This window comes from Athene cunicularia (assembly GCF_003259725.1).
Source record: "Athene cunicularia isolate RWA chromosome 13 unlocalized genomic scaffold, athCun1 chr13_part1, whole genome shotgun sequence".
NCBI classification, from domain to species: domain Eukaryota; kingdom Metazoa; phylum Chordata; class Aves; order Strigiformes; family Strigidae; genus Athene; species Athene cunicularia.
The window spans coordinates 4841487-4864879 of record NW_020799117.1 but is presented as its reverse complement, the minus strand read 5'-3'; the positions used below and the strand labels follow the sequence as shown (position 1 = coordinate 4864879).

Below are 23393 nucleotides of genomic sequence, written 5' to 3'. Positions count from 1 at the left end.
TAGTGATTACTCATGCCCAGGTTTAAGAATTCACACTTCTTCACACTCGCCTTTGTTTAGCTTTGTTTCTTCACTTACCATTTTCTTTCTGCTCGGGAATTTGTTCTTTCTTTTCTGTGGTTCCTCCAGATATTGGTGATTAAAACCCAGGTGAGGTCACTGTGCGTGGATGCTGGAAGGGCCCCGAGAGTCCTTTCTCCTCCTCCTCACAGCATGCTTTTGTTCCTGTGGCATGCTCCTGTTACACATGGGGTATGTGTGTGTGGTGCCTGCGCAGCGTTGGCCACAACAGCAATGGGGAAGGCGCACATGAAGCACTGGTTCATGTATGGGCTTTTACACAGATACGGCTTTTACTTGTATATACAAGTATACAGGGGAAATTATTGCTCTAGTTCTGCATATTTTTTTTCCAAGTTATTTATTTGAAGAAAGGCTACAGTTTGGATCCAAAGGCTGCCTCACCTCTGAGGTGTGAGGTTGGGAAGGTGAGAGATGAGAAATACAGCCTTCTGCAGAGATGCTTTGCATAAGCTGTAACTGTGTGAACAGGTTACAACAGGGTAATTTAGGAGAGAAGCTTGCAGCGCACTGGATGTAACTGCTGACATGTGTGCTCGTTTTCCTCAGCAGGTTTCAGGTGCTTTCTAAAGAAAGACGCTAATGCTGCCTTGCTTTTATTGTAGGGTATACCACAAAGCACCCTAACTCAGCTGTTGCAACTTACTCATCTAGCCATATATATATATAACATTTAAAAAAAGACTTTTAATAAATATTGTCTTGTCCACATTCTCTTTGAATCTGTCTCTGTGCTGAGACATGGTTGAGGGTCATGCTGGTTTGTTTTTTTTTTTATTCCCTATATGTGTTTGAATACTGGTGAACCATGGCACGTTCTTTTCTGGCAAGAAATTGAGCTTGTGCCAGGGCAGTCTTTTAGTCAGATACCAGGAGGATGTGCTGGAGGTATGGGGAATAAGAGCCTGCAATGAGGTCTTGCAAAGCAAACTAACTGTCCTTTTGCAATGAATTTCAGGAGACATGTCTGAAAGTAAAGCCAAGAAGATTGAGATAAAAGACGTTGATGGGCAGACCCTGAGGAAGCTGATTGATTACATCTACACTGCTGAGATCGAGGTCACGGAAGAGAACGTGCAGGTAGGTCTGGTTCAGCAGCTGCTGTGGACACCCGAGTAAAAAGCTTTGAAACTTAAAGGCACAGGTCCTTGAGGGGGTTGAGTGATCTCTTCAGGCTGCAGAAAGCAAAAGGTTGAGCTTGAAAAGAGTTACTTCCAGCCTCTGTTTAGTCTTTAGGCACTTTGCTGCTTTCCCAGCACTTAAGTCATGTTGCATTTAGCTTTTGTGTCGAGCTTTTCTAACCAGAGCAGGCATTTGCCTTCCAAGAAGCTGTGCTGACTTGTGGGTCAGTCTGTCGAAGGTCAAAATAGACTGAAACAAGCAGCAAGTCAAATGTTGTTTTTAAGGTCATGGCAGAGGAATCTGGTTGTTAGTTTTTAAATTCTTCTGGGTAGTTTGAGTTGTTTAGCAGAGCTTTGAGTGAAATATATTGTTCAAATGACAGCATTCTTTTTTTTTTTTTTTTTTTTTTTTTAATTGAAAGGCAGCCTACAGATAAAGCAGGATGCCCAGGAAGAGCATTTTGCTGTGTCACGTGGCTGTGGCTGCTGGTAAAGCTTTTTCTTTGATTCCACTTGTATTTGTGGTAAGAAAACGGCTCTGCACTTAGCCACTGATTTCTGGAAGGGACGCTGGGAGCTTGTGTGCAGACGTGCTTTTTGGTTGTTTTCCATTTTTGTTTGCACATGGCAGTTGGAGTCTGTTGTCTTCCTCTCTGTGACTTGGATGTTGATCAGGGTGACAAGTCTGTGTCCGTGATGCTGAGGAGAGAGGGGCAGTGCTGCTGTGTGCATTCTGTTGACCTAATTAAGATGGCAAAATTAGACTAGTTCGGCTTGAAATAAAGTTTTTTTCTGTGGATGGAACATCCTCTTCTGCTCCAGTCCCTCAGGGAGGGTGCAGGTTCTTGCTGACCCATTGTTCTTCCTACATGAACTTGGACAAAACCCCAAGCTATGTCCACTTTGCAGTCTAAGCCCTGTGCTATCCTTTGTGACTTAAGTCTGGGGGTGCATTTTTCTTGCCCGTTCTGCCCTCCAGTTTTACAAGCTTGACTTTCTCGCATGCACTCAACCTGGCAGTTGTCACAGTGGTAGAGTGTGGACCCTGGTTGTCCTGTGGTGAGGCTGAAGACCAGCAGTGAGGAGACCTTCAAGGTGCCATTACAGCCAAGAAGTTGAGGCTCAAACCCAACTGTGGGTTGGTTGTCCACAGCCTGGACGAGCTGTCTGCTGTCTAACCCACTCTTAATTACAGTCTATAGTCAGGGAGATATAACATTACTTCAGCGGGAAACTGGGGTGGAGTTCCTTGGATGTCTGGGATCTTCCATTGCTGGAGGAAAAATGACATTTACATGCTCTCAGGCTGGTCCCTTTTCCTGTGGGAAATGTGAAGAGTATATCCACGTGCGTTCTGAAACGTATGCTTTCCTTCCATGCTGCTGGTTGTTAGGTGGCCCAGAAGCACCCACTCGGCACGTGGGACGTGCTGCACTCAGGATACCATCTGGTGTGCGCTGGCCCCAGTCAGGCTGCCTTGAATGGAGCTTTCTTGAAGTGACTACGTGTGCTCTGGCTGTGTTCCCACCAGAGCCTCTCGGTGCTGGAGTGCAGCTGCACCTGGGCAGAAGCAGCGTTGCAGGAGCTGGAGCAGGCTGGAGAGCCAACTCAGTCCTGCTCTGCCTTGGCAGCGTAGACCTGCCCAGAAGGTCACTGAAGAAGTCCAGATGTTACCTTTTCTGAGCAACTGGAAAGCTATCTTTTTAAGTAAAACCTAACCAAAGCCTGCCTTCCGTGGCCTAGGAATTGAAAAAAAAAAAAAAAGTAAGAGCCCTGTCTATATTTTGGCTTCCGTATCTCAGACTGTAAGATAAAATAGAAGTTTGACTACTACACTAAGGTTTGGGCATAGTGTTTTTTTCCCAGTCTAGTCAAGTAGGTCTTTTTACTACAGGATTTATTTAAATAACTGCTCTGTGAGTAACTCCTTAGGTTGGAGGTAAATTAATTGATGGGAGCTAAGAAATGAAGCTGAACTAATGGAAGATTAACTGAGTTCAAATTTCATTATGTTTTAAAAATGTCCATGCTGAAAATGTTTTGCGGAAGTTAATATAATTTTGTGATAAAAGCAATAGAAAGTTTAAAGAGAAATTTCCATCCCGTCTCTGGGTGTTTTGCCCCTGAACAAAATGCCATAAATACATTAATATTCACCTGCAGCCACAGGAAGAAAAGTTTACAGAAAAGAATATTCTGTGATTCATTGGGAAGGTTCACATCAATGAAGGCAAACAACATGTACAACAAAATATTAACGTCCTTGAAGTCTCTGGTTTGGATTAGCAGTGTCAGTCTTAGGAAGAAGTGAGCAGGTTTGGTCCCTTGCATTGTCACATCCTCCTGCTGCACAGCTTTGTGTCGGCCATCCAGCTGGAAGGATGCCTTGGTGGTAGTGACTGTTGTTTCAGCGGTGTTCCTTCACAGGCTTGTTTGGGCAGGGTAAGACTTTTCTCTTGTCCCAGAGGGTATCTCTTGAGGTCTCCTATTGCCGTGTCCTGTGCTCTAATGCATTTATAAAGGGACATTTTTACAGGGGTTTTTCAGACTTCCTCAGCAGCTGTAAGAAGTAATTTCTGGCTATAGGTGCCAGGTAATTTCAGTGTAGAAACTACAAGAAAAAAGATTGCTAAATGGCATTAACCAAACAGATGCAGTCAAGCTACCCGAATGTGAATAAATGAAAAGACAGTATCTTGTCAGTGAGCCAAATAAGATGAGAGCAGAACTGAAATGAGAAAAAGATGAGCAGTAACATGGAGTGCAGGAATGAGTGTTCCCAAGCGTGCTCCAATACTGTGTGGCGGCCAGCACTTCACAACAAAAAGTCTTTTTACAGTAGTTTTGTTGTTTCCTTTCTAATAGAAACCTGTCTTTTTTTTTTTTTTTTTTTTTTTTTTTTTTTATAGGCCTGGTGTGGCGTTCAGGAAGTGAAACTCTTTTTCTAAGCACGTGTTTTTGTAGCTGATTGTCATTTCATTGTACAGAGTGTTTTGGTTTAGGTTTGTGGTTGGTTTTTTTTTTCTGTTTGGTTTTTTTTTTTTCTTTTCTTTTAAGTAAGGACGGATGTGTGTACAAGGGAACAAGCCTGTGCAGTCAGTTCCAATCATTGTCTATGTAGTGAATTACTGGGGGGAGTTCATTCAGTTTCTCCTCAACAGAATGTCCCAAATGTGCAGGTAAAGGGGATTTTCAGTCCCCCCTGGCTTGATGAAGGAAAGTACTGAGCTCCTGTGGGAGCGAATACTCTCTTCTAACAACATTGGGAGTATGTGGGTGAGAATCACCCCAACAAATGCGATCCTGCTTTATCATTGGAACTTTGTTTTTGGAGTGAGATTTCAAAGCAATAGAGAGGCAGCAGTAGGTGGGGTCAGGGATAATGGATGATAGAGAGGCTGAGCAGTGTTTTACCTCTGAACACACATTTGGGATTTAACCTCCCACTTGTTTGGAAGGCATGGAGCAATGGAAGAATTTCTGTCTTCATTGCAGTCATGTTGTAGTCTCAGAAAAAAATCCATCCTGGGATTTCTGTCCCTGTTTGCCTTCTGCTGTTCCTCTTCTGTTGCACCCCACATCAAGTTTGATTGTAAAGATTCGTATCCATGATGGGAAGTTCTCATTCATCTGAAGGTGGAGCTCGATAAACTTATTTGGAAGAAAATTGTGCTGTGCAGTTTCTGTAAGTCAGAACTTAAGTAAGCGACTTGACAAAGTTCACAGGTGCTCACGTGCAGCCCTGGTTGGCTTGGATGGAAGCCACATGCACATGTCAAACAGGACCTGCTGCTCCTCATACCTGTACAGAATAGCTGGCAGTTTTAATGTGCTGCTTCCTTCAATTTTTCAGTTAAGTCTTGATTTTGCAGCTGAACTGGCTGCGTTGCTGCTTGTTTTCCAACATTCATATCAAACCTGACAGCTCAGTGAAGAGTGATGGGTGAAGTCCAGCAATGGAGAAGCAGCTCAACACAGCGTCCATGTGCAGAGGTGTTTGAAGAGATTTGGGAGGAGGAGGAGGCCTCTTGTTCTCCAGGGTGATCCTGTGAAGGCACCTGGACCTCTGGCTGTAGACAGTGACTACAGTCCCTCTTCCGTGTGTCCAGCCCATCCTTACTGATGGCACTTAATTACTTGGAGGCAGCCTGAGAATTACCCTCCCAATTAAGTCATTACCATTAAGGTTGTAATAATTCCCTGGGAAAAATTCTGATTAACCTGATTTTGCAATTACATTCTTACGAATGAGGTGTGATGTGTTCTTGTATACTACCACAGCTTGAGATATGGCTCATATAGAAAGAATAAAATCTGAAATCAGCTGTCTGGAGGAAACAGATATTGAAACTGTCAGCTTTGCATAGTAATTGTAATAAAAAATGGCTTGAGAAAGGAAGAAAAAAGCTTTGCCAGAAGCTGTAGCATTTCCTTTTCAGAAGTGTGCTTCTGCACCTCAGTTCTCCCTGGGGACTTAGGACTTCACAGCAAGGAAGGAGAGTATCTGTGGCAGATGCAGTTTTGATGATAGAGTTATGATAAGTGGGTCAGTTCATCTCCCTCCTCCCTGTTCACTCCAAAAGCTGCAACTACGGGAGTTGCAAGCGCAGCGTGAGGCAGAGAGCCTTTCAGCTCAGCTTTAGGAGACACAGTAAATCAGGACTATCTTCCCTCCTCAAGCAAAAGTTCCTTGCTGTGCATAGCCCTCCTGGAGCGCTGGAGAGCCCTGGTCAACAGCAGGGCTGACTTCTCTGGGGTGTTAGAGCAGGTGGGGGCCCTTCCTAGGCCAATAGAAGGTCTTTTAAATTGGAGTGGCCTAACAGAAAGGTGAGGAGAAACTGGTGGATTTGACCTCAGAGGACTGTGCTGGGTCTGATGTGGATTCTCCACAGTTTTACCCTGCTGTTTAACCAAGGGACAGTGTATCTGCTCTGTATGGTGAGGTTGGAAAAGGTGGGTCAGGAGGGAAGTTGCCAGCTGCTCCCCTGTTTCCTCTCTCACCTCTGTATCCTTTGTCCTTCCCCTGGAGAGGCTTTGTGGCTCCCTGGTCCTGTCACCCATGCCTGACCCTGGGCTATTTCACCCCAGGTGGAGCATTTAGGTAGAAGCATTGTTGTTCACCCTCTGCACTGCCTGGTAGCAGTTGGGGAGTGATAAAGCCTAACTGCCTTCCTTGCACTGAAGAGCCACGTTACAGTAATGTAGTTTTATCTCCAATACTTGTGCAGTTTAGAGCTGTTCATGTAAAACAGACTATTTAATCTGTCTTGCAAACACAACATCTGCTTGTTTCCTTGGGTACAGATTCCCCTGTGAGGGTGCCTGGGAGCTGTCTCCCTCTTTGGGTCCATGTGCAGTCCCAGCTGTGGCCCTGGACGTGCTGCAGAGGGTTACAGCCAGTACTCTTTCTTGGCTTCCAATTTGACTAAACTGTCAAAGCTCCTTATAAGCTTTAATACATCCCCTTGGGATGTATTCCCCATGTCTTGGGGAAATATTCCTGTCCCCATTTTGCAGAGGAGGAATGGTGTGGGTTAACCTTTGGCCAAGGATGTGTCAGAGCAGGAAACTAACCCCAGTCTCTGAAGTTAATGCCCTGCCTATTGAAGAACACTTTTGGCTGAAAGATGTTTCTAGTTCGGAGACATCAAAGGTTTATGGAAGTATTTAATTGCACAGGCAATGTTGTGTAAAACATGAGATTTGTGCACGGTCTGCAGAGCGAGGGAGCACAGCTGAGAGAGATGGTTATGGCTCATATATACACACACACACCCCATAGATGAGGTCCTGGACATAACTGAATTCTTTGCTAAACAAGTTTCAGTAGCGATAGCAGGTAATTTTGACATAGTTTTAAAAGATGTGTGGTTTTGGTATGGAGGCCCATCTGGTAGGGCAGCCAGCTCTCTAAATCATTCACAGTGGTTGGAGCTCAAATATTAAGAGCCAAATCCTGACCCAAGTGAGTCACTTGCCTGGATATTAATGGGGTTGCAGTTTGGTCCTGCTGCATGTTTAGGCAGGGCATTTCCTCTTGTTATTTCTAAAGGAAACAGACTTTGTGCTAGCGGATATCCTTTGCTTGCTTTTCGCCTTCCCTGGTAAAAACAAGATGAGTGGCGAGATGTTCAGCTGGGAAATAAAAAAGAGAAAATCCACTCATCTCTTGATAGGCTATTTATATCCTACTTCTGAAAAGTACTGTATGATAATGTCCCTTTCCCAATAACTGCAGTGGTGTAAGGCTCTTTCTGCCCTCTCAAGCCAGCATGAAGCTGTAATAGCAGCACTAGGATGTCCAGGGGCTGTAGTGGGTATTAGTGGTAGTAGTGAGTATCTTCTGTTTTAGAGGCAACATCCCAAAACACAGGTAAGCAGCCTACCTGGATTTGCAGGCATGCACACTGGATGGGTGGGGGGTACATGGAGGAAGCTCTGCCTGGTATCTGGCCAGAGATGATTTGCAGGGAGTCTGACTTCTTTACCCCCAGCCCTTATGCAGCTCCGGTGCTCACCTTTCTGCTGATACAAGGAGATGGTTCAGCTAGATAGAAGGTGGTTCACAGCTAGGTTTCAAAAATGCGAGAGCATTGCTATCTTGATTTAATCAAAACCACAAACTAATCTCCTTCTAGCACCAAGAGGCTTGGGCCAAAATGGGCTTACAGGTTAATTGCTTTGTGGGGTTTTTTTATTGTTACCTGTTGGAGTGGCTGCTTGGCAGCAGTTAGACACCGTGTAGCTGAGCTGGAGCTGGAATATGTCAGTGGCTTAGAAAAGACCTGGGGCAGGTTGTGAGTGTCCTGCCCTGATGTGGAACAGGACTGTGGGTGCAGGTGGGCAGGGGCAGGGAGGGGACATCTTTTTCCCTTCCCTGCCATCGAGATCCAGGGAGGTGAATGCCGTTAACTTATTTGTTTTGTTTAACAGCTGCTAGGGTTTTTGAGTCGGAAATAATTTTCCGGAAATCTGTGCTCAGATGGTGAGCCCAGATGCCCAGTTGGAAGGACATGTGTGAAGCTGCGAGAGCTGTGGAAGAGCTGGAGTAAGACACGTCTGCAGTTGCTGTACGATGTAAGAAAGGAAGTAGCTGATGTCCCAGGCTGTAACATCCCAACTGACTTTATCTTCTAATTCCTGTCCTGCTCACGTGCCTCAAAGGTGTTTTTTCCAACAGATGTCACATTTCTGATCCACTCTGTCTCCCTTTTCTGCACTGAGTTTTGTAGATAGAAAGCAGTACCTCATTTTCAGATGCAGTCGTGAACCACAGTGTTTTGTGTGAGTGAAAATGAGTGTTGTTGGTTTGAATAGTTGGTCCCATCTTTCCCGAGAGCTTTGCTGTCACCAAAACCTGCTTGAGCTCCTGTGAACTCCCTCTTTTACATGGCAGTTGGGGCACCCTGCTCACAGGCTAATATGGTTTTGTTGGAAATAAGAAAGTTTCAAGGCTTTGAGGAGTGCTGGGCTGCCATGGGTTTTGAATGTGATGATAACACATATAAACAATATAAAGGTGTTCAGGGAAAAAGAAAAATCATCTATGTGCAGGACCTACCTGCAGCAAAGCCAGAAATTCAGGTGCACCTGTAATTGCTTGTGTTTTATCCTCCCTTTACCTGCCTTGAGGTCTTGTGGGGAGAAGACATGAGAAGAGCTCTGCTTTTAGCCCAGCATGGGGTAGCCATTTCCATCTCTCACAGCACGGATGGGGATCTTCTGCATATGGATAATGCTAAAACTTTAACCTTCCTTCTCATACCCCGCAGCGATGTGTCCCTGTCTGTAGAGGAATTGCGTCTAATTTGTGCAAGCTGTGAATCAGAACTTCTTTGATGCCAACTCTAATTCCCCTTTCTTGCCTTTACAGGTTTTGTTACCAGCTGCTAGTTTACTGCAATTGATGGATGTTAGAAAAAACTGCTGTGACTTTCTTCAGTCCCAGCTGCATCCCACAAACTGCCTTGGAATCCGAGCTTTTGCTGACGTGCATGCGTGTACTGAACTGCTGCAACAGGCAAATGCCTACGCAGGTGAGGGCAGGGTTTTCTGAGTTAAACCTGCTTCCAGGTACAGCGACTCGTAGGTTGAGCAAGATCAGCACATCCTGGTTGGTCTCTTCATGCTTCTAGTATTAGAACAGGAAGGGAATATTTTATCATGTTATAGACTTGCAACTTTCTGTGATGCTGCAAGTCATGAAATGTGTTTGGGTTGCAGGGGAACACCTAAGGAGGTAAAAAACCCCTGATCCTCTGGATTCCAGCCCACAGAATAGTTCCTTAGTATGTTCCTAGTAAGCTCTTTGGCTGTGTGTTCAACAGCACAGTGTTGGCATGCTGGTGTCCCCTCCATGTGCGCTGCCCCATGAGAACAGTAGGCAATGCTGGGGATTTATTCTAGGAATAAATGGCGCTGGGCAAAATTAAATTTTGTGGGTACAAGTGGGAATGCTCAGCTAAAATTGTCATGCAGTTTGAGCCTCTGATCTGTGGAGTGATGGCCACTTACCCCAGGGGTGGACAGACTCTTGTTTCCTCGAGGGTGGATGTGTTTGGTTGCAGTAAGTAGGTGGAGGCAATGGCTTTCAGCATTTCTCCTCTGTGTTGTAAATGTAAAGATGTTCCAAGCAGCCCCATGCTCTTAACTCCCTGGCACTTTCCAGTCTCCTCCAGCAGAGTTGCCCTTGACCTCTGCTTGGGACAAGCTAGTAGTTTTCTCTACTCAGTTTGCTTTTCTGTCTATTTGTATAGGGAGAAATACACCTGCTGTCTCCCAGAGCACCTGCTCTGTCCTGCATCGTTCCCCTTGGTCCGGTTTTGTCCTTAATTGGACCATAAGTAGGCTCAGTGGAATAAAAACGTGCCCACCAAGTCCTCCCCTATTGTCCTGCAAATAAAAGTAAAACCTTTTCAGCTGCTTTGGGTGTATTATCCCCTGGAGGAAAAGGTACCCTGGAAGGAATGGTTAACTGTATAAAAGCTTGCTTGTAATATCTCATTATCCTTGCTTCCAGGCCCTTTTTAATCTTTAACCCAACAAGCAGTGCATTCACTGTATATTTATTTGGTTGTTTGGCAATTAGAAAGTCTGCTTTGTTGTTTTATTGGTCTTCATAAGTCCCAGTTAGTACAACAGCCCATGTAATGTTAATGGAACTCCATTAATAAAAATGCCATTAAAATTCTTTTCACTATGTTATTTATGTAACAGCATTAAACCAAGACAGAAGTCCCCAAGCTCAAGAGTCCATGCATGCATGAGCTCAGTTACTTGAGAAATGCTTAGTTCTGGCCAATGGATAACTTCAGTAGGTGGAGGAGCCTTCTTGATACAGGCACGAGTTACTTAATTCAAATCAGTAGATATTTTTACTTGCTTCCAACTAATAACAAGAGATCAAATATCTTTCTACTGCCAGATGCCAGTCCAGAATGAATAGGAGATTGTATCCAGAAGTCAGAGTGCATCCAGCTTACTGTGTGGGGAACATTTCCTGTTTCTCGAGTATTTAAGGCCAGAAGAGTTCATTAGATCTTATATATGATTTCCAACACAGCTGAGTATTAAAGTTCATCCAGATACTGCTGGTTTTAGTCAGAGCCTTTGGCTTAGCTGTGGTGTTTTGGTCCCCATTAGTCCGAGTAGGGCCCATGGTTGGGGAAGCACAAGTGTCCTCTGCAGCACCAGCATTGGTGAGGAGTTTCAGGTGCAGTCTCCAGGGAGCTCCTCTCTGGAAGTTACTCCAGCTTGTGTCCCTGGGGTACTGCTATTTGGCAGGCAAAGCACTTTGCAGATGTGAAAACTAGAGGCAGATCTTGCTGTGGAGGGAGCTCTTTGAATACATGAGTCTGAGCTTCTCAAAGCTAAAGATTAGAGCTTGAAAAAAGCTGCTTCAGATGAAGTGTCTGAGATTCGTGTTTCTGTATTTCAACCAAAGATAAGTGAGACTCAGCAAATGGCAGGTGAGATTAAATTGACGTGTATGTAACCAATGCTTGCAAAACTAAAATTGTCTGCAACTGGCTAATAATGGTTTTGACCTAGAAATTATTTTTTAGAAAGTAATTCTTTCCTAGTGCCCTTCGGCTAGATGTACGGCTTGACAGATTAGATGATCCTTTTTTGGACGTGTATTGCAATCAGTCATAATTCTTCCCATTTGGGATTATAAAGAGTGATGTGTATTTGGTTTTCAAGTGGCTCCCAAAGTTACAACATGGAGGGATTTGGAGGCAAAAAGAGAGAAAAATAAACTTCTTCAGTTGCAGACTTGAGTGGAAAGGGTCAAGCTGCTGGGGAAGATGGGTGCTGAGGGTTTGGAGCAGGAGAGAGGTTAAATTTACACATTTGAGGGGAAGAAGTAAAAGGTGGACAGAGAGGAGGAGAGCTGATCCCATGCACGTACGTGGGATGAGCCTCCCCCTTGACCATCTCTCCCTGTGCCCCCGTCGCACATACAAATTCAGCTGGATGCCCTGGGATCCCTCACTGTTTGCTGCTGAGCGTGGGCACCAAACTGCCCGATTCATGTTAAAGGTGGGCTTTTCCTTTGAATGCCTACGCGTATCAAGAGCTCTTGCTGGAGTCTCTCATCCAGGTGTTGAGCGGATCTGATGCTGCCTAGCTTGTTGAAGTGGGCAAGAACTGAATCTCGAGGTGGCCAGTTTATTTACTACTTCAGAAAAGCGTTGTCACTTTTTTCAGTTGGCACTTCTAATCCTATTTGCCACTGGAAGGTACCTTGTGGCTTTTCAAAAAGTTAAGCTCCCATTTAGTGTTATTTATGAAATTGTCTCATGGGGCTTGTGCTACTTGAAATAACATCAAATTCCTTTAACCTGCTCTGAGACTATTTTCTGTTCCTGTTCCGTCATGCAGTCACAGCGTGTTGTTTGTCTCGAGTGCTCAGAGCTGTAATAATAGCAGTTCTCTGAATGCTGTAGTCCTTCCCTTGACTTAAAGCATGGATTTCATTATAATTTTCTGTTCCCCCTTTTCATTTGTTGAACAGAGCAGCACTTCCCTGAGGTGATGCTAGGAGAAGAATTTCTTAGCCTTAGTCTGGACCAGGTTTGCAGTTTAATATCAAGTGACAAGCTCACGGTCTCCTCTGAAGAAAAGGTACAGTAAATTGTATAGCAACAGTGAATGTAAGAATGCTGGAATGTTTATAGATCTTACATCAGGAACTGTTCTCATGTTATGCTCTTCAGGGGCCATTTTCCAACAGAGCTCACGTGAAAGGAAAATTAAAAATAATGTGAATCCTAAAAACACATAAAAATGACCTTCACTTGGTTGTTCTTTGCAGGAAGTAATGATTCTCAGATCCATATCACTTCCAAAAGCCCTGGGGGCCAGAACCAAATACCTTCCCTCTCTGGAAAACGAGGAACCTCCCATCTGCTGTTGTGTAAAGCTCTTGTTACCTGCTGTAAAACCTCAAAAAAAAGGTGAATTTAATTAGGCCAGGGAAGAGTATTGCCTTCTGTTGCATGTTGGACAGAAAAACTAAAGGAGGCCCACAACCAAATGGAGGGAAGTAAACATTGTTCTTGGAATTCCATTTCTTGAATGGAAGAGGGGAGAAAAGGCACTGGTTGATGTTTTGTGGCTGAAATGTTCAGCACATCTTTAGTCTGTAGTTCTGGGAAGGAGGGTTGACCAGTACTTGGTGAACACCAGGTCCAGCCCCTTTCTCTGGTGTGGGCTTCTTGAGTGACCCACAGCGGGTTTCTGGGGAGAGGTGTGTGCCTTGAGCCCTCAGCACACCTCCAAACTGTTGCTATGGGGAGATGGACACTTGTGGGAGACTACAGAAGAGCTCGTAACTTCAGGACCCTTGTTGAACACGTGCATTCTGGGGGGTGAAGCTGGACCTGAGCGTGCTTGGTGCACCCCTGGTGTGTGTACCCCTCTGGGCTGCAGACAGGCGGGTGTTTGGGCCCACAGGGACTCTAAAGCTTGCCAGAAAACCTGCACCACGTGAGGTGTGAGTACAGCGATGCTTCGTGTAGATCCTGAGCCAGCAAACTCGGAGGCTTCCTTTCCGCAGGCGTGGGGCTAGCGTGGGCATCTCGGCGGGGTCCTACGAGGTGCCACACAGGCAGGGCCAAAAAGGGAAAAAACAAATGGCCTGAACTCGCAGCAGAATTGCTTTGTGTGAGCCAAACAGCCTGCAAAGGGAAGTGCAAGTTTAGTAACCAATTTTTCCAGTCCTGTGCAGCATTGTTAAAAAGCTTTTATTGGCCTTGTGCCCAGAGAAATCAAAGTACTCCCCCCCCTCATCTGAGCTTTATACAATCAAAACCAGTATTTCTTTAGCTGATTGTAAAAGTTGAGAATGCAAGGCAGTGGAAGGAAACGTAAGCATAAGCTGCACGTTCAGAACAACAGATACAAATAACAGAAGAGAGAGGCAGAGAATGGGATTGGAACGTAAACATGAAATATGTGCTGAAAATTGGGGACAGACTCCTATGCTGCTGTTGTGTTCACTTCGTGACAGGCAGTCAGTTTTCCTGACCTTTATTCTTTCTCTCTGCTAATGTATGAGATATATATTAGAAAAAAAAATATATATATAAATACATATGTGTGTATATCTGTGCAGACATACACAGGTTATCTATGTGTATGCATGTGCACATGTGATGGATAGCTATTTATTTTTAAACAACAAGATTGTGTAAGTAGGCACTTCAAACATTTGAGAGCTAAGTTGTCAGAGCCAGATTTCACGAGAGGCTTTCTTGTTCCTGTTCTGACCGAGTCTCACACCTGTGCCACAGCCTGAGAGCCAGTGTTGCCATCTCTGGGTCAGTGGGAAATGTTATAGCTCAGTCCTGCCAGGGAAAGGGAGGGGAGTTTTGCCCTTACAATGCTTCAAGGCATGTGTGCCCAAAAAAGCTTGTGTGTTCTCCCCTTCCTCTGCCGCCCTTCCCAAATAATATCAATTGGCCTAATAAAATATATTTTTTTTATCTCCACAAATTTTGGCGTACTCCTATCCATAGGCCGTCAGGACGACAAAAATTGTCTGCTACCACAGAAATGTGTTTCAATTGTACAATGGTGACTTTTCCCTGTTAGGCAAAGATTATGCTCCTTTCTCTCCCTTTCCCCCTTGCTGTTGCCAGACTCCGCAGTCGCACGGGCCCTTTCAGCCTACAGCAAATGTTTGTTTTAGGCCCTTCATGCTCTTTTTGTTATAGCTGAGTACTTTGAAGACAGTTTTATCAATGCTTTCTGTACCTGACCTAATTAGCTCTTTAATTATAGAAGTGTGTGCAAGCAAGGAAAAACTCTAAAAAGTCACGTTTATTCATAGTTATATATGATTTGTGAAATGGAGGGGCTTCCAGCCCTTGAGAAGGGGCTCCTGCCAACTCAGAACAGTGACAAAAGAAATTTTTTAAAGGGTTTGGGATTTTGATTTGAGGATTTTAAACAGTCCAGTAATGGGCTCATCGTCTCATACCACTGACATTAAGTAGAAACTGATGTACAGTTTAGTCCTCACTCCTGAGAGTATCTAACAACTGGATTTTTGGCTGAAGAGACTGGGAAGACATCTGGCCTTGCTCTTTGCTTAGGTAGTGAGTGGAAGGGATATTCCAGGCTTTCCCCCTTTTGCTCCGTACAGTGGGAAATCTGCTCCTCCCAAGCTCAGGGCTGCTCTTAATAGCCAGGCAGGTGCCAGCTGCTAACTCAGCCTGTGCCTCTGCTCTAAATAAAGCTGTGTGGGTAACTGCTTCATTTCATCACACCCTGGTGACAGGTCATGCACGGCTGGAAAAACCTGGGGGTCTCCTGGGGGAGCAGCAGCAGCTGCTCGAGGTCTGTGGTGGGCACAGCCTGCGAAGCGAGGGCATGGCACTAGTGGAAACAGATGTGGCCTTTAAATAGACATATTGCTGTTATGGATTAAGGTGTTTTTTTGGTTTTTTTTTTCTCCTCCTCATAAAATTAGGAATCAACACCAACAAAAGGTGCCAGAAACTGATTTTTGAAAAAATTCTTCTTATTTTTTTTAGAATAGGCACAGCAGGGTAGCCTCAGTGTATGCCTAACTGAGGAGCAGTCTCCAGCACCAAGGAAGCAGTTTATTCCTTGTGCACATTTGCTTTACCTTCCTTTGAGACTTGTTAGCTGTCATCTTGGTCTGTACCTGGGTATGTCCCAGTCCTGTGACATGTTCTGTAGCTCAGCATTTGTGCAGAAGAGGTTAATGAGAAGCATGTTTGGCTAAACATTTGCTTTATGCTCCTTCCACACTCATTTGCAATTGAAAATCTCACAACAACCTAGTTTCCACTTTAAATGCCCTGTAGCCAAAGTGAAATTGTTTGTTTATTTAGATATTTTCATTTCAAAATAGTCAAAGGTTCTGCAGTGGTTATCTTCATCTGGGTTTGCTGGGGCTTGATTACGTGGCTCCCTGTTGCGTTGCTTAAATCCTCATTGCAGCATCCTGAATTCCAAACGGTTCAGCAGGAGCATTTGTTGGCATGGGAAATAAGGCTGGTGCTTTACTGCTTTTTTTTTTTTTTTTTTTTTAAGTAAGTATATGGTTCTGCCTAAGAGGAAGAAACCCCTTTGCACTCTGCCTCTCCTTTGTGGGAGGACGTGTCTGCCCGGTGCCTCCTGCAAAAATACATTTGCCAGCAACAATTGGGGACTGAGAGAGATGGTGGCCTCAGTTCTGGTTGATCTTGTCAAATTAGTGACCTTGGACCAAACAAAATGGTTTCTTGGGGAGGGATGGGAGGGATGGAAAGAAAGAAAAAAATATCTGTGCAAATTGGCCTGACCATTTGGTGACCCGAGGGGAGTTGAAACCAAGGGCACTCGCCGAGTGTGCTGGGGCAAAGGGCCAGCGATGCTTTTCGGGGGCAGCACAGGACGGCTGGGGTCTGTGGGAGAGGGCTGTGCTCAGCCCCCCGTGAGTAATTGGGTAGCGAGAGCAGTTGGGGAATTTTGCCAGTAGATGTGAGTTAAGGGTCAGAATTTATTTCTGACTCTGTGGGGAAACTCCACTGCAGTGATCCAGATCCTGCTGTGCAGCATCTGAGACTGCACCAGCCCCTCTCCTAGCCTTCCTGGGTGTCTCAGGAAGACTTTCCCGCTCCCGGTGACATTTTCAAGCCTTTCTTCTGGGAGGAGTGAGGCTCACGGTTATATAAGCACATACATATTCATGCTGGAGCCCACATAGGACGCTTCTGCCCGCGTCTGTTCATTGCGCAGGGCTCTGCGTGGCTCCTGCTGCATGGGGTTGTTTGCGAGGAGTTTGTCACAGAGTCAAAGTTTGGATGCTTATCTGAACCGGTTGGATCTGGGAGTAAAACTAGATTTTGGTTCAGACTCAAAGTCCAGTGTGTCCTTGTTTCCCAGCTGGAATATCCGAGTGATTTTAGCGGTGAAATGCACACAGTGCAGAGGCTCCGCGGCTGCAGGCAAGGCTTTTCCTGTGCCTGGGGTGAACTCGTGCTGAAAACTAGTTGGGTTTTGGGGAGGGGGGAGAACTGGTGCAGTGATTAAATATGATGGCGAGAGTAGTGACTTACTGTGTGACGAGACTCCTTCAGGAGGGGACATCTCTGTTACCAGGAGTAATCGCTGGGGCTGATTTCATGAATAATGTTCAGTGCAAATGTCAGCAGGCTAATGAAGCTTCCTGGCTGCCTTCCAGGACTAATGTTCAAGAGGGATATGATTGTCCTGGAGACATGCTTAGCTTTGAGAGTGATACAGCACATCTAGATGTGAAGTGGCTTATTAATATGCATGGTCATCTCACCTCTTCACTACCATGGTGCTTGTGCTCTGCGTAGTCATGACTTTCTCATCTGTTTGATAGAGATCTTGCACCTCCTTCCTTCAATATTTTAAAATCATAATGCTTCTGATTTTGGGTACGTGACTCTGCCAGCCAGTTTTCTCCGTTTAATTGTACTTTATCTGTGTAGGTCTTCGAAGCGGTTATTTCTTGGATAAATTATGAGAAGGAATCTCGCTTAGAGCACATGGCTAAACTGATGGAGCATGTTCGCCTACCCCTTTTGCCCAGAGATTATCTTGTACAGGTTAGTCTGCAAATAAGTAATTAATACTTGCACTTAAGCTGCTGTTAGCTCCTTAATCAATGGCTTGGCTGTTTGTGTCTGCGATGGGTAATTTTGACATGTTGCTGAGTCTGTAAATGGAGGAATAAAAAGAAAAACTGGGTGGAATCTGATATTAATGAGTGTGCGGAAGCTTTCTGGTAAACATGACCTGTGCTGAGAGCAGAGCTCCAGCCCCTCTTGGTGGAAGCATTTAGCAGTTAATATCTTTGGATTTTTCACCCAGAACCACCCCAGGTGGGGGTGTTACAAGTGTATGTGTTGTTTTTTTTTCCCCCCCTAACACACAGGTAAATTTAGCTTGGTGAAAACACACCATGTGTGATAATTTTGGCTTAAGATACGTTTTGCACATAGAGATGGGTCTGTGTGACTGGTAGGTGAGATGCTCTCTGGCTTAGAGATTGTTCTTCATGAGTTAATGCCTGGGATCTGGGCCTCGATAATGAGCTGAGAATCCCCAAAGAAGGGGTTGGCACATGGGCTCTTTGACTATGCTTTTATCATGTGTCTAAAAAGATCACAGAATCATCTAGGTTGAAACAGACCTTGAAGATCATCCAGTCCAACCACTGAAATACAGTTCAATCAATGCAGTTGAAATAAAATTGGTATTCACAAGATGAACCCATCATGTATTTTTTTAATCTCAACTGTATCTTCTGATCAAGTAAAAAAATTTGCCTCTCCTTAGAAAATTCTGACTCAGATAAAAGAAATTACTTATTTTGTACCCAGACTCCCGGTGAATTCTCCTCTGCTGAGTTAAGTGTCTGGCAGAGGGAGCACTGCTACTCCTGAGTGATACTGAAAAAAAGTGAGAAGTTTGAATGTTACTACTGCATGTGTTTCTTTGGGAAGAGCTGGAAGTCTGTGTTTTCCTTTTGGTTTTTTTTTTTAAATGTTGGTACTTTGGAAGAGAAATTCCAGGTTTCATGTTCTTTCCACAAAGCTCCTTGTGACCTGTGCCACCGAGTACTTCAGTTTAAATGATCTTTCATGTGTGTGCGTGTTCTCAGACAGTTGAAGAAGAAGCTTTAATCAAGAATAACAATACCTGTAAAGACTTCCTTATCGAGGCCATGAAATATCATTTGCTTCCTCTGGATCAAAGGCAACTGATAAAGAATCCCAGAACAAAGCCAAGGACTCCTGTTAGTCTGCCAAAGGTAAGCTGAGTTTGTCGCTTCGTGTCACCTCATGTTATTACTGGTGGCATTTTCTGTCCTTTAAAGGAGTTTGTGGACTTGCCACATTAGCTCTCACTAACTTTATGATCATCCTTTGAAGTGTTTTACTCCCTCTTCTGGTACTGCCTGTGCCCTCCAAGGCTACATAATTAAGTTGGATAAACTTAGATAAACCCTTAGGAGAAGCAAGATCTCTGCTCCCAGGGGCAAGGGTCTGCTCTTGAAACATTTTGTCAGCTACAGGTGCTTTTGTGAATGGCTGTTGCCCCTGGAGCTGCGGCTGGAGAATCGTGGACCCGTGGAGCAGCAGCAGGCGGCTGCCTGCAGTGCTCAGGGTCTTTCCTTTTCCTGGATCCATAATCGGAAGCCAGGAAAGCGGGAAGCTGTGGCACCCAGACCTGCGGGCAGGAAGTCTGAGGCAAATGACAATAGACTCAAAGCAGCTACTGAGTAAATAACCTTTATTACTCCCCGCATTTATCCTGCAGGTGTGATGCTCTGGCCACTGCTTTATTAGAGAAGAAAAAAAATGACAACAGAAACTGTTTTCCCCGGAGATAAATGCAGTTTGGCTCTCTCACCAGCCTGTTGCTGGAGTTATTAACAAGCATTTCAGCGATTGTAAGACATCAAAACCACAGTGTATTATTTTTCTAAGCACAAATCATCGGGAGCTTGGTTTGTGGGATGGTGTCTGAGATATGTGCTATGAGAGGCACTGTTCAGATGTTTAGATAGTAGAATATCCATCGAGAAATTGTGGTTCTGCAGAGTGTGCTGATGTGTTGTGGCCCTTCTGCCTGCACTGAGATGAAGTTGGTAGGACGTAGCTTTGGGGGTGTCACGAAGGGCTGACACTGACCCTTGTTCAAGGACTAAAGGATAAAATGAATGGTGAACCAGCGAGTTCAGAGGTGCTTGGCATCATCTATAGCATGACCTATGAGTACAAACCCAAATCTTCTGCAGGTTTTTCCTCCCTTATTTTTAACTGTAAAGAAAGGGGAGAAGGTGATGATCTAGCAATCCTGTTACTGAGAAACTTTCATCTGGTCTGTTGGTCCCACTGATAAGGGATTGATTACTGTCTGCTGTGAAAGCTCTTAATTCTGTAATCATGTGAAGCTCTGCAGCTTTCCATGGAAGACTCTCAAACAGCTAGTAGTCAGGCTGCTAGTTTAGACTCAACTTGCTTTCTAATGTCACGTTCTCATTTTTTGTAGATCAAACAGCCCACTATTTTCATACCCTTCAGGTTCCTTAAATTGCTGTCTGGCTCTGTACATTCAAAGCAACTGTGATTGGAGTTGAGCTCATTACCCGGGTGACCTTGAGTGACGATCTGATCCTCTCAGCTACTCACATCTGCCTTGTAGAGGCAAAAACCAGTTTCCCATCTACTCTTTGACTATATTTGAAGTCCCGTTACCTTGCTTCTATCTCCTTGGCCTTGTAAAAAATCAGATTGCCTTGGGTAGTGTTTGCTCCTTCTGATTTGCTGCGATAAGGGGAGCAAATCCCCCTCTTGATAGCTGTGGAGGGTCGAAGGTAACGTGTTTGGAACAAAGTGCAGGCCAAGCTGTTTGTAGGTGCAGGTGGGTTGGATGCTGCCTGTGCACGTGTTGGTTTGCAGTGCTCAGCGGGGGCTCAGCAGCGATGGGCAGGCCTCGAGTGCTGAGCTGCAGGCTCCTGGGACCAGTGGCCCTGGGCAAGGCAGCAAGTCCGTGGGGAGTTTGTCTTCTGGTGGCAGACAGAGCAGATTTGGGAAGTACCACACCGCACACCATCCAGGACTTCTCACTTTTCCACCAGTGTCCACCGCTTGCTATTGGTGGGAATGGAGCCTGGGGCTGGGCGGACCTTTAGCCTGACCCAGCAGAGCGGTTCTTGGACTCCTGAGATTGCCCCTGATCACCTTTATGTAGATCTTCCCTCCTCTAAGGAATTTAGGGTTTAATCACTAGATTTGCATCCATACACATTGCAGCCAGAAGCCTTAATGAAGCTGACAAATCACTTCCTTCAGCAGCCCAGCACCCTGGGTTTTAATAGTCCTGGTGATTTCCCCGAGTGTCATATTCCCCGCAGGTGGCAACACAGCTGTCAGGTTTTATTTGCTAAGTGCCATTGATTATTTTTAGCACCACCATGGAGATAATGACTAAACAGTGGGCTGGCTGTGGAAATTACGCTGGGATCTTCTTCACTTAAAAATACTTCTGCAGTGAGTCTTGCATATGCCGTGGTGCCAAGCGGTTTTGTGTTTCATGGGAAAATAGGGCAGGTTGCCCACCTCGGAAATGATGAGGAAGGGTTAATGGGGCTGCCATATTTAGCATGCATTAAATTGGAGATAACTTTTCCACCTTGGAATCTAACTGACTGAAATAAGTGTCTCTGCAAAGGCTTTTACAGCATGGTTTTGGTAGCTACTCTTGACCAGGTTGTGGTGATGGTTTCTTTGCAGAGAGCAGCTGCCCGGGCTGGTGTCTGAGGTTTTCTACCTCTTGTCTTCCCTCTCCAGGTGATGATTGTGGTGGGTGGGCAAGCGCCCAAAGCCATTCGCAGTGTGGAGTGCTATGATTTTGAGGAGGAGCGGTGGGATCAGGTTGCTGAGCTTCCCTCCCGGAGATGCAGAGCAGGTAACAGGAACTTTCGCTGCAACCTTCTTTGTTTTCCTAGTGCAGCTCTTCAGTGCTGGGTGGATGACCTCAGTCATCACCCACGCCTCAGCCTTCCTCTGTGCCTCTGGCCTCAAGCAGCTCTTTCTTTTTACCATTCCCTCCTTTTCTTTCTCTACAGACATGCATTGTTCTCATTCAGGTGGACACCCTGCTCTCTAGAGGGGTGTTCCTGCCTGTCTGCCCTCCATAGCCACTGTCTCCCCTTCATCATCTCTCTCTTCTGGCTCCTCCTCCATCAGTGTTTCTCTTCCTTCTCCCATCCCACTGGCCTGACAGCTCACAGGGATCCAATTTTCCTTGCTGGCTTCCTAGTGAAAAAATCAAAGGAGCTGAGTCAGTCCCTCTCAGTGCTGAGGCGTGGGTGATGAAGAGCAGATCAGTAAGTTGGGAGTGTTCCTCTGAAGACATCTGAAAGGCTGTGAATGTAGATCACCATTTGGTGTTCTCTCTGGCTCAGAAAATTACTCATTCAGGTGTGAAATCCATCTGTGCCTTATGTTGTCGTGTATTTATGTGCCTTTCACCTTCCGTACGACACGTATGTTTTATCATACTTGCCTCTAATGCTCTTAACCTGCAGAAAATGCCGGAGACTTGCCCACGTTCTGCTCTTCCCTGCTGTCTTATATACCCTGGCAGACGTCTGATGATACTCGCTTCCCAAACTGTGTGTAAAACCTCCGTAAAATCTCTCTCCTCCTTTTATCAGGTGTGGTATTTATGGCTGGCAATGTTTATGCTGTCGGGGGCTTTAACGGATCTTTGAGGGTACGGACGGTTGATGTGTACGATGGTGTGAAGGACCAGTGGACATCCATAGCCAGCATGCAGGAAAGGCGAAGCACTTTAGGCGCAGCTGTGCTCAATGATCTCCTGTACGCAGTGGGCGGCTTTGATGGCAGCACTGGTAGGTGACTGAGCAAAAACCAGGCAGTGCCTGACCTGAAAAAATGTTTTCAGAGACCCCTGCAAAGCCTGAAGAGCTTTAGTGAAAATCCCTGCGCCCTTCCTCTGTGATATTGTAGAGAAAGAGCCAGAGCTTGGGTTTACTCTGTGTTGTAACTAACTACGTGCGTGTTCTGACCAATCAGTAATTGCAGAGAATCTCGCTCTATTTTTTTCCTTTAGTAATACAGTTCTTTCAGTCTCATTCTCTGTATGAATATGCTTTTTCTGGACTGAAAAGGGATTTTTTTTCTTCTTGTTTTAGTTAAATTTTTCATAGCAACATGAATAAAATGCCAGCGAGGCATCTTATGGGGTATGTGAGTCTGGGATTTATCTTGGCATAACTGCATGTTTAGATTCACAGCTCTGCCTCTGCTGTAGAGCTTTGCCACTTGATTAAGTCCTAAACTAAGTATTTCAGGTGGTGGTGTGTACAATGCAGGAGGGTCTGGGGGAGATTTTAAACCTTTGTATGGATATTTTGAAATACTTGAAAGGATGTGGGACTTTTGGGCTTGGAATCAGGACTCTGCTCCACCTTGGTGTTCCCAGCACATCAGAGGGGCAGTAGTCCCAGGGCAGGGGCGATGGGGTAACAATTTTTCCATCTGCTGAAGTGGTGGCGTTGACGCGCTGGTCCCATCCTGAAAGGCATGGGACTAGGAAATTGGGTTGCAGGAGTGTGGGGGGAATTATGGGCTTGGGAGGAGGTGGAAGGCAGATGAAAGTGCAACACCAATCTTTTTTTCTTCTCTTTTTTTTTAATTAGAAAACCTGTGTATCCCCTTTTTAACTAGGTCTGGCATCAGTTGAGGCCTATAGCTATAAAACCAATGAGTGGTTTTTTGTGGCTCCCATGAACACAAGAAGAAGCAGTGTTGGAGTCGGAGTTGTGGAGGGTAAGAAAATCAGCAGCTATTTCCGTCAAACAAATGATACTGTGTCAAACAGAAGCCTGAATGGTTAAGTGCAATAGGCGGGAACTGTAGGAACTGTTCTCTTGACTAGTTGGTAAAGATTTATTTTATATGATGTAATTGCTGCAGCTTTTTCTATTCTTCTCTTTATCTTAGTGAAAAATCATATGTAGCTTTCCAAGAGCCTCAGACCCGTATCAGACCAGCCCATGCCTCCTGCCTGTGAATGCCATTAGGTGTGTGCAGGCTTCTTGGAATCCTTATTCTTCCTGGGCTGCTCCTGGCCAGTGAAAACACATAGTATTGTGCAGTGAATGCT

The 23393-nt window shown here is 45.1% G+C and overlaps 1 protein-coding gene across 2 annotated transcripts in view; it reads left to right on the top strand.

Moving 5' to 3' along the window:
- The window catches only part of KLHL3 (kelch like family member 3), a 45484-nt gene that overhangs the window by 10797 nt on the left and 11294 nt on the right, over positions 1-23393 (top strand). For both annotated transcript variants that reach the window (XM_026858134.1, XM_026858133.1), the window contains 8 exons: positions 1040-1161; positions 9076-9238; positions 12220-12329; positions 17180-17296; positions 18355-18504; positions 21050-21167; positions 21919-22116; positions 22955-23056. In XM_026858134.1, the coding sequence (XP_026713935.1) occupies positions 1040-1161; positions 9076-9238; positions 12220-12329; positions 17180-17296; positions 18355-18504; positions 21050-21167; positions 21919-22116; positions 22955-23056 (1080 nt within the window). The remainder of the gene's footprint in view (positions 1-1039; positions 1162-9075; positions 9239-12219; positions 12330-17179; positions 17297-18354; positions 18505-21049; positions 21168-21918; positions 22117-22954; positions 23057-23393) is intronic.